Genomic DNA, 14,071 nt, shown 5'->3' with positions numbered 1-14,071 from the left:
TTTGTGTGTGCTTTATATCCAACTGCTTATTGGATATTTACCCTTTCGTTTCACATAAGTACTCTGACACCATTTATCAGCTAAGTTGTTTTCCATTTAGGTTAACAGAATATTCAACTCATACATGCTTAAACATTGAGATTTTATTGGCCTATATAACAAGAATCCAGAGAATGGCATTGAGTACTTTGATCTGGTAGTAAAGCTGTATAATTTGTTTCATCTAAAAGCTCTACTATGGATTCAGTTCTGTTTTATTTGCAAGCTGACTTCCAGCAGCAATATACCAGGGCTATGTATTTTCTTGTTCACTTACAATGGGAAAGAAAAGAGTCGATAGAACTTGGGTGATGGATCATTCCTAGACTTCTAATTTTGCCTCTTGGTGAATTGTTATCTTCACGAAAATATGAGGAAGAAAAGATATAGGAAGGTGAAGAAAATTAGCTCATGTCAGCCTTCAAGTCCTTATTTTAGTTATATCATGTCCATCTCCTGTAGAATGAACTTCTTGCAGACAATGGCCTAGTCTGTTTTCACCTTATTTCCTCACTCCTAGCCTTGAACTTGGCAAATGCTACACTGCCATGGAGTCAATTTCTACTGAGATTGTGAATCTTTTATGGGGGCATACAGCCTCATCAGCTTCCCGAGGAGTGGCTGCTGGGTTTGAACTGCTATCTTTGTAGTTAACAGTTGTTTGCTTAATCTTCATTGCCACAGGGCTTCTTGAATTTTTTGTATCCTTAATGCAAGGGGGCTTTAAAATTCTGTAGAAAAATTATATTACCTTTTCATTACATACTTCCACAAACTCCTTGGGGGTGGATAGAAAGCAAATTCGTAAGTATACAGCACTGCTTAAGATTGTCTAGCTCTGCATAGGAAGGCATACTGTGTCATCGATTTATGCACCAGCTAAAATCTCTCTAAGTCTTGAGCTACTTGATCTGACAGGTTTCCCACCTGTAAACTATGGATAATACTTAAGAGTTAATAAGTTTGTTGAGGAAATTTAAGAAGAAATAAATGATACTATTTAGTAGTATGCCTTACTTTTAGGAGATACCTAAGAAATGGTAGCTACTACTTCTAGTAGTCTGAAAGAAACAGAGATGGTTGCATTAATAAAAACAAACATATATTTATTTTACATAATTATACATTTTACAGTTTTATTGGTACATCATTAAGTATTCAAAACAGTAATTGTTAGTAAATTTATAAAGTTGTGCAACTATCACTACAATCAGTTTTCAAACATTTCCATTGCACTTGTGGATATTTGTAATTATTCCCTGGATTTTGAAGCAGACATGGCTGTGAATGCCATACTTACTCAATCTTTGTGCTGAGCAGATAATCAGAGAAAGTGGGTGATAAGAAGAACTCAGTTATTAGCAACCTGCGATATGCAGATTACACAACACAGCTTTACCTGCTGAAAGTGAGGAGGACATGAAGTACTTGCTGAAGATCAAGGGTTTCAGTCTTGAATATGGATTACAACTCAATGTAAATAAAACCAAAATCTTCGCAACTAAACAACTAGATAGCATCATAATTGAAGAAAAGATTGAGATTGCCCAGCATTTCATCTTGTCTGGATCCACAGTCAATACTCATGGACGCAGCAGTCAAGAAATCATGAGATGCTTTGCATTGGGTAAATCTGCTGCACAAGACCTCTTTAAAGTGAAGAAAAACAAGGTTACTTTGAGGACTGAGGTGCACTTGACCCAAGTGCAGGTTCCATGGTATTTTCAATTGCTTCATATACATGTGAAAGTAGGACATTGAATAAGGAAGATGAAAGAAAAATTGATAGGTTGAAATTACGGTATTGGTGAAAAATATTGAAAGTACGATGGACTTGGAAAAGAACAAACATATCTGTCCTGGAAGAAGTACAGCCAGAATGCCCCTTAGAAGCAAGAATGTGAGAATTCATGTCACATACTTTGGACATTTTTTCAGGAGCTACTCGTCCTTGAAGGCAGGACCTCATGCTTGATAAAGTAGAAAGGGTGCAGCCAATAGGAAGCTCCTCGGTCTCGACAAGGGATTGACAAAGTTGCTGCAAGAACACGGGCTCAAACATAAAAATAATTGTGAAGATAATGCAGGGCCTGGTGGCATTTCATTCTGTTGTACATAGAGTCTAGGAGTCGGAACTGACTTATTGGCACCTAACAACAATGGCTGTGAGCACATACAGTTTGGATTTACAGATTGGTAATTCCAGGAGTGGGCAAGGAAAAAAATGGGAAAGGGTAATCAGGCTATTTAATGGGAAAGATGACTTATCCCAGACATTCAGATACCTTGGTTTGGACTTATCCCAACCCTATGTGTTAGTTTTTGTGTTAAATGGCATGTGAGCAAGAAAGGGGGCAGTGGCATATCTGATCCTGCTGCCTTACCTGTTGGTCTGAGGGAGAGGTCAGACTTGGCTCCACCCTCTATTTTTCTCTACCCTTTTCTGCCACCAACCGTTCCTCCTACAGCATAGCACTTTTCTGCAGGTTCCATGATTTGTTGCAATGGCCACTCAACTTGCAGACATAGCTCAAGAGTTTAGGAGTTTTATTATGGAAATTAACTAGCAGTTGAGATTAACTAGCAGTTGAGCTTAACTAGTAAAGAATGTTTACCTTGAAGATTGTGCTCTTTTAACATCTGTATGAGATCAAATTGGCCATAGCAGCTCAAAAGATAGGAAAATGTTAAGACATAGTGTACTTATGTTGTTAGAAGAGCAACATAGAAAAGGAGGGGGAGATGGTTGCCAAGCTTGAAGAATGTATTCAGTGTCACTGAATCATAAATGTAGGAATTATTTTCTGTGTATATTCATTGCAACAATTAATTTATTATTTAAAAAAGAATATGGAGAAATTGGAGCTCTCATCCATTGCTGGTGTAAATATTGGTGCAGCCACTTTTTCTAAGTTAAACTAGTTACTATAACACCCAGTAGTTCCTATCCTGGATTCATACCCAATAAAATTAAAGGCAGACTTCCACACAAAAATTTGTACATGAATGTTTACAGTGATTATTCATAATAACCAACACAGTGGAAACAGCTCAGATGTTCATCAGTTGATGAGTGGATAAACAAATGTGACAGATACATAAAATGGAGTATTAATTGTGCCATAAAAAGGTATTACCTGATAGAAAACAGCCCCACCTTCATTCAGTACAGTCTGTATAGCAACCCTATATAGGGTTTCTATGGCTGTAAATCTTTATGGGAGCAGATAGCCTCATCTTTTTCTTTTGAAGTTGTTGGAGGTTTTGAACCCAACCTTTGAGGTTAGCAGTCTAATACTAACCCCGTGATGCATACTACAATATAGATGGATCTTGAAAACGTGCTAAGTAAAAGAAGGTAGCCACAAAAGCCCATGTAATTAATGGTTCCATTTTTTAAGTTCAAAATAAGACAACTTGCCTAGGACAGTGGATGTGAAAGAGATCAGTGATGACCACTGGATACAGGTTTGGAGACAGAGGCAATGAAAATGGTTGTACAACACTGTAAATGTCCTAAAACCATCAAATTCACTTTAAATGGGTAAATTTTCTATAAAAATAATTTATATCTGTAAAACTGTTAAAGGAAAACTACTGAAGACTAAGGTGTGGTGTAAAGGAGCCTTGGTGGTGTAGTGGGTTATGAATTGGGCTGCTAACCACAGGGTCAGCAGTTCAAAACTACCAGCTGCTCCCTGGTGGCTTTCTTCTCCCTTTAGAGATTTACAGCCTCAGAACCCCAAAGGGGCAGTTCTACTCTGCCATATTAGCGGAGTTATGAGTCAGAATGGACTCAGTGGCAAGTAGTTTGAGTTTTCTGTTTGAAGATGGTATGCCTGACCGAAGCCATGGCATTTTCAGTAGTTTCATAAGCATATATAAGTTAGACAGCGATGCATTTGAATTTTGATGTTAGCAAAGAATATTGAATGTACCATGGACTGCCAAAAGAATGAATAAGTCTGTCTTGCAGGAAATATAGCCAGAATGATTCTCAGAAGTGAAGATGACAAGACTTCATCTTATGTACTTTGAACATATTATCAGGAGCGACCAGTCCCTGCAAAGTGACAATCATGCCTGGAGTAGAAGGCCAACAATTAAAAAAAGGAAGACCCTTATTGAGATGGATTGATACAGTGACTACAAAAATACGCTCAAACACAGGACCAGACAGAGTTTTGTTCTGTTACACATAAGATTATTATGAGTTAGAGTGGACTCCATAGCACCTAGCAGCAGCAACAACTGCATCAACAAAGCACATCAACAAATTCAGAGATGATTTAAGAAGAAGGAAAACAGGTCTGTCTAAATAAGATAGGCTGGAGGAGAAAACAACGGGACATACGGCAGCATATGGACATTGGGCCTCCACTCAAGTACTCCCTCAATGCAAGAATACTTTGTTCTATTAAACTGGCATTCCATGATACTCACCTTGTCGATACTATTGCTGAAGACAAAGCAGGTGCATAAATAAATGTGCAGAAAGCTGATGGTGCCTGGCTATCGAAAGATAAAGCCTCTGGGGTCTTAAAGGCTTTAAGGTAAACAAGCGGCCATCTAGCTCAGAAGCAACAAAGTCCACATGGAAGAAGCATACCAGTCTTTGTGATCATGAGGTGTCAAAGGGATCAGGTATCAGGCATCGAACAAAAATTCAAATCATTGTGAATGAAGGAGAATGCAGATTGGGGACCCAAGACCCATCTATAGGCAACTGGACAACCCCTTACACAGAAGGGTTGCCGGGAGGAGATGAGCCAGTCAGGGTGCAGTGTAGCAACAATGAAACATACAACTTTCCTCTAGTTCCTAAATGCTTCCTCCTACCCCATTGTCATGATCCCAAATCTACCTTAGGAATTTACTCTGCTGGGGTCCACGATTTGTGCCTTCCTCACAGGGTCTGCCTGTGATCAAGAAGGACCAAGTCCCTGGAGAAGGGTACCATGCCTGGTAGAGGGTTGGTGAGCAAGAAGAAACCCTTTCAGGAGATGTGTGGTTCATCCGAATAGCTGTGAGGTTGGGCCGGGACCGGGCAGTGCTCTCCTCTGTTGCACATGGGGTCGTTAAGAGTTGGGACTGACCCACAGCAGTGGTAGCACTGTTCGCGCTGGAGACGTGGGACGGGTTATTTGGGGGCCCTGCCCCACCCCCTGCCAGCCAGGTAAACAGGAGACCGAGGGAGTAAAAGGGGCACAAAGAGAAGAAAAATCGGGCATAGAGAGAGGGTCAGAGAGCAAGAGGCAGAATCAGAGAGAGAGAGAAACAGGTAGAACCAGACTGAGAGAGAAGGTCACAGTCAGAGATAGAGACAGAGAGTGAGAGGCAGAGACATAGAGGTCACAACAGAGATAGAGAGGGTGAGAGACAGACAGAGACCATCAGAGGCAGAGAGAGGTCAGAGGTGGAAAGAGTCAAAGACAGAGAGGGACAGGGTCAGAGACAAAAGAAAAGGCCAGAGACAGAGACCTCAATAAAATTATTTTTAGAAAAAATAAAAAAGAGAAGAATCCTCACCCAGAATTTCAATGATCTATCTTCTGACTTTTCTCAAGCTTCCAAGGGCTATTTCCTTTTATTGGAAATTTATTATAACCACAAAAGACTCAAGTAAGCCCTTATTTTATTCTACATTCCAGGAAGGAAGGTTATCTATAGTATATACACAGTTTTCTAGACAAAAGCATTAATCAGTGTGTGTAGCCACCTCTGCCCCACCCACTGCCCAAGTCTGTTAGGTCTGCTTTTAAGTGTTAGGTATGAAGCCATAATCCTAGGATGTGGCAATTGAATTTTGTTGAGTACCTTCTAAGTACCCAAATTTAATAGATGAAATTGAGTTGGAGAGTTTAAGTAAATTATTAAATATTTGACCTTGTAAGAATAAGTAGCGATTTAAGCCTGTTTCCTCTAACTCACGTACCTTTTCCCCAAGCATCATATTGTTTCTCACTAGGACAACAACTGTGGATTTGAACGTATTAGAGAAATTCTGCATTTTTATTTTGTCAGTGTAAAAAAAAGTGAAGAAAAGATGATGACTAACTTGTCTTTAATATTTTGCTGCATGAGTAGAGAAAATAACTGCTTTTAACAAGCTAAGCATTAAGAAAACCAGTGTCTTCAGATGCTGAGCCTGTGTCGCTATAGAATTTTAGGCGAATAACACAGGCCCCTCTGATTCTTCCTATATCTAGGCAATGGAAGCTTCTTGTTAAATGCCCTTTATCTAGTTTATAGTTCTTAGATTTCTCCATCCATAGATTGATTAGTTAACAACCACCCCTCACACACAAATAGCATGACAGAGTAAATAATGTACATACACATATATGCAGAAAGAATCCAGTAGTTTTAAGTCCTGGCGTAAAGCACACCCACACGTATATTACACGTCTCATGACATTTCCAGAAGTGAATTTGACCTACTTTGCTCACATTCAGTAGTCCAAAATTGGAACTTTTAAAATCATATTTGTATAATGAACATATAAGCCACGGTCAAGAACTCATGGTGAGAGTTTGGTAGTATCCTGGTAATTGAAAAATAAACAGTTGAAACTATGCACTTGTTTGTATTAATTTGACAATTATTTCTCTGTTGCATTAGAGTCATCAATCAGAACCTTGAACCTATTGAAACCTGTCCAGAAATTGCACACTGTCAATTGAAAGTGTAAACAAAATTAAGCCTTTACTGGCATGAATGACATCAAATAGCTGCCAGAAGAACCTTGATTCAACCTGCAGTGACATAATTATCAGTCATCTCCCAACTCTGACTTTTAAATGGAAGAGTGAGAAAAGCAAAACCGATACATGATTGCTCTTGGCTCAACAGTTGAATGCAAAAACCTTATCAGATTATTTTAAGTGAAACTATTAAGCTATGTTAGATCTGCTTGTTTCATAGCCTTATTGTGTCTTATTGCCAATATTTGATCAGTGAGCACGATGAGCATATAAAAAAAACCTCTAAACTTCATACTTGAGTTTTGCCATCTTTTGACTAACCAGTTGTCAATTATATCGTGAGCTTTTTTAAGTTTATAAATCTAAATCTTTGTACCCTATAGGATTATGTCAGGAATTAAACACAAGTCGTACGTACACTGCCAGTGTCAAACTGAAAGTCATTTCAAGGACAGAAGAAATGAGCAATAGAGCAACACTGAGAGAGTTTAATGTTGGAGAGTTGTCTATTCATAAATGGAGAAGAAAGAGGAACTTGAGAAAATTTATTCTTGAAAACCTGCTTGTCCTGGTCTCAGCGTGAATTGGCCTCACTTGGAGAGCAGCTTTAGAGAGATTATTTCTTGAAAGGAACAAAATCAAGCTGTGTCTCTGCTCACAATTCAGATCAAATGGGAACTTCTGGTAAATGGGAGAGGAATCCCAGAGTTCTTAGGTGGGGGGGGCTTTACCTGGGTCTCTAAATTCATGAAAAGAAGGCCTTTCCTTGAGAATGAAAACCACTGTAGGCCAGCAACTTGCAGATGACTTGGAAAAAACAACAGTAAACTAACACAAATTCATCTCCAAAGAAAGCTCTGGAGTCATTGTCTCTACAGTGCACATAATGAATAGGAGCAAGACTAGAGCAGCGTCAGGGATGAAAACTAGCCATTACAACCACTGGACCTGAAAGGGCTTGCTTCACTGTAGTTGGTTGCACTGTGAGTGGGGTCAAAGTAAAGCTAATTGTGATGGCAGTGGGCATGGGGTTCTGGTAATTTTCAAGAGAGCTGCTATGTCCCATGATTAACTGCCCACCAGTGTGGCTGTTCGTTTTTATTGTAATAAGGGATGAATAACTTAGGAAAGTGTGACTAAGGAAATGTTAAAGGACTAGGCTTATAGGGATTCTGCATAACTGGTGACTTTACCTGTAAACTGCATCTGTTAGATATACCAGTCAACCACTCATTGAAGTTTTCCATGAGTAAAGGGTGGAATGAATGAATGAATGCAATCTAGCATTCATTAGTTCATATCAGAACAACAAAGTGGGCAATGTTTCCAGAAATTCTATGAATGGTTTCTGCTTGTGGGGGAAGTAACAAATCATACATGTTGCCTTTGAAAGTGGAATTGTGTGTCAATAGATAGCAGTGACAAAGATGAAGACACTTAAAATAATCAGTTCAGAGACAAATGAGCATCTGGCAGCAAAATATATATTTTTTAATCATTCTATTGGAGGTCATACAACTCATCACAATCCATACATACATTAATTGTGTAAAGCACATTTGTACATTGGTTGCCTTCAACATTCTCAAAACATTTGCTCTTCTCTTAAGCCCTTGGCATCAGCTCATCTTCCCCTTTCCTCCTTGTTACCCCCGCCTCATGAACCCTTAATAATTTATAAATTATTATTTTGTCATATCTTACACTGTCCGACATCTCCCTTCATCCACTTTTCTGCTGTCCATCCCCCAGGGAGGAGGTTATATGTAGATCCTTTCCACTCCACCCTCCTGGTATCACCACTCTCAACACTGGTCCTGAAGATACCATCTGTCCTGGATTCCCTGTTTCCAGTTCCTGTCTGTACCAGTGTACTTCCTCTGGTCTAGCCAGATTTGTAAGGTTGAATGGGATCATGATAGTGGGGTGGGGAGGAAGCATTTAGGAACTAGAGGGAAGTTGTATGTTTCATTGTTGCTACACTGCACCCTGACTGTCTTGTCACCTCCTCCCCGAAACCCTTCTGTAAGGGGACGTCCACTTGCCTACAGATGGGTCTTGGGTCCCCAATCTACACTCTGCCTCATCACAGTGATTTGATTTTTTGTTCTTTGATGCCTGATACCTGATCCCTTCTACACCTTGTGATCACACAGACTGGGGTGCTTCTTCATGTGGACTTTTGCTGCTTCTGAGCTAGATGGCTGCTTGTTTACCTTCAAGCCTTTAAGACCCCAGACGCTCTATCTTTTGATAGCCGGGCACCATCAGCTTTCTTTACCACATTTGCTTATGCACCCATTTGTCTTCAGCGATAGTTATGGGAAGGTGAGCATCATGGTATGCCAGTTTAATAGAAAAAAGTGTTCTTGCATTGAGGGAGTACTTGAGTGGAGGCCCAAAGTACATCTGGCAGCAGAATATTTTAATGATAGTGATGAGAGCTGGGACTCATGTGTTCTCGGAATCGTGATGATAATAATAAATTAATAAAAAAAGCGAACTTTAAGATGAAAACAATTTCTTCTGGTGACTTGTTGATTTCAAAGGCTATTTATTTATTTATTTAGTTAGTTAGTTTTCAAGTAGTCCAGTGGACTAGTGGGCCACGCAAAGGAAGTATCCGTCTCCACAACCCTGAAATAAAAAGAGCTAGATGCTGCCTGCCTACCCATTCTGCAGAGGATCACTTTAGAGGGTTCTGGATAGGATGGGAGGAAAATGTGGAACAGAACTCAGATTCGTTAAAGAGGCCAGGTATACTAGTTGAATTTAAACTGGTGGGACTTCCCAAGGTTACAGCCCTTGGTCACCCTTTGGGTCTGGAACTGAACTACTGTCTCCCTGACTCGTTCACAAGTTAGAATCACCAACTACTTAAGATTTAAAAGCAAAAACATCATTTGCCTAAAGACAGATTATAGCGTGCTAGGAAAGGAGAGGGAATGGAAATGAAAAACACAAGGAATGTGGCAGTGTATTTTAGTTTCGATTTGTGTGGGGTGAGTGGTCAGAGAAATGAGAGGAGGTGGAGCTCCTGCTCATTGACTGTTCTCAATATGCTGCCTCGCATCTGGGTTTGATGGGCCCCTCATTTTATGCTGTAAGTCATAGGTAACTTACAGAAGGTAGAGTAATGGGATAGTGAATAACCATTTTGTTACACCTTTTAACAAGATTCCAGCCATAATAAAACTGAGTATACTAAAAATAAAGAAATGAGGAAGTGGGTTAAGCAATGGCATGTTGAATAGAATGGATTGCAATAGATACGTTGAAACAAAATGTGAATTGCTGAATGTAAAACTGATGATCTACCCTGTAAACCTTCATCTAAATTATAAGTTTTTACAAAATAAAATTTTAAAGTTGTTTCAGCTTAAGATTTTTGAAAGTAATATAAACATTTTTCTTGTAATTCTAGACCTAAAATAATTTAAGAATTTCTAGCTCTTGCTGTATTCATTTCAACAAAGTCTTCTGTTTCTATCAGAGCTCATTCTTTTCACCATTGGATGCACTTAGGAAAATACATACCTTAAAGGACATTTCCATGAAATCAGGTTTATCCTAGTAGCATTGTTTGTTTGGCAGAAGAAAAAAATTGAAGGCAGCAATAGTTAAAAAATGGTTGGCATTTCATGCTTATTAAAGTATCATGGGGCGAGACGTTTCCCATCCCCGAAAAAAATACATTTATATAGAACGAATGTCTTTGCATAAAGATAAGCTTAGGTGCATTTTCCACAAGTCTTTCACAGAAAAGGCTTTTGTTTGAAAGTTAAAACAGGAGTATCTGACTTTAGCACATATACTGTATATCGTATATACTCAAGTGTAAGTGGAGTTTTTCAGCACTTTTTTTCCCAGCACATTTTTAATACAGTTTTTGTGGTAAAACTAGGTGCCTCAGCTGATAATCGGGTCGGCTTATACTCGAGTATATATGGTATATCTTTTCAGGAGGTATAGGCATATAAAAGACCATCAAAATGAATGTGGTATTCTTTTTCAATTTTCTATATGGGGAGGGCTCAAAGGATCTGAAGTTTATTTTCATTACTAAAGTTGAGTAGAGAACTCATACAGACTGTTCTTGGAAGGTATAGGGCAGAAAGTTATGCCAATTACTTTGAATTTCTCTGTGCACATTTATCTGTGATTCTTTATTCAGATAGTCTTCATATGGACTACTTAAGGAATTTTATTCTGATCTCACTGCATCTTTCTTTCCATAGGATGGACAGAATGGCAGAAGATGCGCTTCGCCTGAATTTATTGAAGCGGAGCCTGGACCCAGCAGATGAGCGAGATGATGTCCTAGCAAAGCGGCTCAAAATGGAGGGGCATGAGGCCATGGAACGTCTGAAGATGTTGGCACTGCTTAAAAGAAAAGATTTGGCAAACCTTGAGGTTTCACATGAGTTAGCCACCAAACAGGATGGGAGTGGTGTCAAGGGGTATGAAGAGAAACTCAATGGGAATCTCAGGCCTCATGGAGACAACAGGACTACTGGAAGGCCAGGCAAAGAAAACATCAATGATGAGCCTGTGGATATGAGTGCTAGACGAAGGTATGACTCAGTTCAGATGCCTCCTGGGATAGGATCTTCTCATAAAGTGTCTGAAATTGGAATGGATTCTAATGAGAAGAATGTTCTCTAGCTTAAGTATAGCTTCTTGAAAGAAGACATGTTAATCTGCCTTGACCATGACTTCTCATTTCCAAATGAAACTAAAGACAAGCTGTTGCCATCAAATCCATGCAGGCAGTATAGGACAGAGTAGTAGATACTTCAAAAACTTGCCCTAGTATACAGAGAATCTTAGCTGTTCTTACGGTGTTCATTTCTGGAGAAGGGGGTCATCCAGATCTCTTGTTGGCACAATGGCTAAGCATTAGGTTGCTAACTCAGCGTTCATTGGATTCTTAGGATAGATATGGCAGTCTACTTTCATAATAGTTTATCGCCTTGGAAACCCTGTTCCGTCCTATAAGGTTACTGTGAGTTGGAATCAGTCTGACAGCAGTGCATTTGTTTTCAGTGTAGAGATCTGCTAGCCCAAGTAGAAGTAAGTTAACATACACCTTCATTCTCATCTTATAGGATCCCTGCATGGTCAGCAGCTTGAAACCACCAGCAGCTCTTCGGGAGAAAGACTGGGCTTTCTACTCCCGTAAACAGTAACTGTCTCAGAAACCCACGGGGGGGTGGGGGGGAAGGGGGGGGGTTTGCTGTGAGTCAGCACTGACTCGATGGCATTGAGCAAGTCGTGCTCATCTTACGGCCATCTTAAAAAAACAAAAATCATTAACACTTGTTTCTAATTCCTAGCAACCGCATAGGGCTTCCAAGGCTGTAATCTTTATGAAAGCAGACTGCTACTTTTTTCTCCTGGTAGGGCTGAGCTGTAGACCTTTTGGTTTTGGTTAGCAGTTATCCATGGTACCACCAGGGGTCCGTATGGCCAGTTTTGGAGGGAAAAAGCTCTTTCAGATCATTCTAGTTGTAGGATCTGTTAATTACAGCATCTCAAATTTTATTACCTCAAAAGACATGGGGCCTGGTTCTTATGTCAGCAAGGAACGATCTTTGTTTGGTAATGTAATTGTGTACATTCTTGTTACTTCAGTGCCACAAACCACCATCCTCACACACATAATATGCATACATACTTGCTTACACATACTTGAAGGCTTCTCTCTCCCCCTTCCTCTCCTCGTTCATACTATACACACAGTACAAGCACACATTCTCACAGGTCTTTTCTTACGGTGTCTGTCAAGGTCAGGTACTTGAGAATATGGAAAAACACATTAAAGATAGAGATAACCTGGATCAGACTGAGAGCAGAGCCTACGATGATAGTGACTCATAGGATAGATAACCCTAATTTTAAGAGCATTCAGCTTATTCATGCCTCAAACAGTTGGTAGACATGAGAGTTACTTTACAGTGCTTGATTTAGCCCTCCAACTGAGAACTTGCTGATTTTGTCCTAGGATTGAACCAACATAGAGCGTTTTAAGAGGTTGGACTGATGGGAAAGGAGAGAGAAAAGTACTTATAACCTTGCATGTATTTCTTTACCTTTTACTGTTTATTTACTAGTCCTGTCCTAACACTGTTGTTGGTTTTGTTTTTCTAAGCCACTTAGTGGAACAATAATATTCTTGGTTTCTAACATTAAAATCCCTTCAGACAAATTTTCTAATAGTTTTGGAAGAGAAGAATGACCTTTAGAAACTACAGGTAGTATTAGTAGTGTATCCTACAGGTGGACTAATCCCTGAGCATTTGGAAGAAATGGAAGTGGGTGAATGAGATCATGACCAACCCACTTACCCTGTAAGCAACTTTACCTTTCTTGAGCAAGTAGCTGATTCTACTTCATTGGGGGGGCGGGGCGGGGGGGGGGAGAGAGAATGAGAATGTTGGATAGATTCCTCACATCCCAAATTAGAATTCTAAATATGTTTCTCATAAATGCATTGTTAAACATTTTGGTAAGATCTCATTAATGCCATTAGAATTATCCAGTATCTCAAATACATTGTGTCATACTGCCCTGAAAACACCATTGCATGTAATTTTATTTTTCGAAGGATGAATTTTTGGGACATAATCCTTTGGACACTAGGGACTATTTTTTAACACCCTCCGGGAAAAGTTGCTTAATGAAAACCATGTAACACTCTTCTCTACTTGAAAAAATAGCCCCTATTGGCCCCTTTTGCTCTTTATCTTTCCTCTCATTACCAGATACAACTATTTCCACTTAGCCTCAAGCTCTGTTTTATAAGCTTGAGTAAGATTGATAGCTTGCTCAGCTAAAAGAACCATGGTTTCATAGCTGTGGACAAAAGGAGGAACAAATTTGAAAGCAGAAAGGAAGAGGGTTTCTTGGCAGTGATAGCCTTACCACAGTTGCTTAAAATTACTCCCTGCCCCCAGTCATATGGACAAATTATAATATCTCTGAAATAAGGTGTATATAAATCAGTATTGCTAATATTTGGAATACTAGAAAGATGTCAGTTGTCTCTCTTTATCAGTTACTTTTACTATTGACATGGATTAACTTTATAGCTCCAGGAATCTGAGTCACAAGTAACGTCAACAGAGAGTTAGGCTTTTAGTCATCTTTCTGTATTGGGTAGTATTTAATACTTAAGGATCCCAAATATTGTAAAACCCTGTGAGCACTGGAACTTATGTAATGTGGAAATCTGTCAGAGAAGGGAAACAAAAAATATTTTCCACTAAATGGTGATAGGACCATCTAGCTCAGAAGCAACCAAGCCCACATGGAACAACATATCAGC

The 14,071-nt window shown here is 39.4% G+C and overlaps 1 protein-coding gene across 4 annotated transcripts in view; it reads left to right on the top strand.

Annotated features, from left to right (window-relative positions):
• Window positions 1-14,071, top strand: part of GATAD2B (GATA zinc finger domain containing 2B) — a 73,959-nt gene that overhangs the window by 46,807 nt on the left and 13,081 nt on the right. For all 4 annotated transcript variants that reach the window (XM_045298335.1, XM_045298337.1, XM_045298338.1 and 1 more), the window contains exon 2: window positions 10,983-11,318. In XM_045298335.1, the coding sequence (XP_045154270.1) occupies window positions 10,984-11,318 (335 nt within the window). In that variant the 5' untranslated portion in view covers window position 10,983. The remainder of the gene's footprint in view (window positions 1-10,982; window positions 11,319-14,071) is intronic.

This window comes from Echinops telfairi, unplaced genomic scaffold (assembly GCF_000313985.2).
Source record: "Echinops telfairi isolate 266 unplaced genomic scaffold, ASM31398v2 ScPeMD7_7425;HRSCAF=8463, whole genome shotgun sequence".
NCBI classification, from domain to species: domain Eukaryota; kingdom Metazoa; phylum Chordata; class Mammalia; order Afrosoricida; family Tenrecidae; genus Echinops; species Echinops telfairi.
Note: the sequence above shows the minus strand (reverse complement) of the source record. Positions and strands in the feature narration are given on the sequence as shown.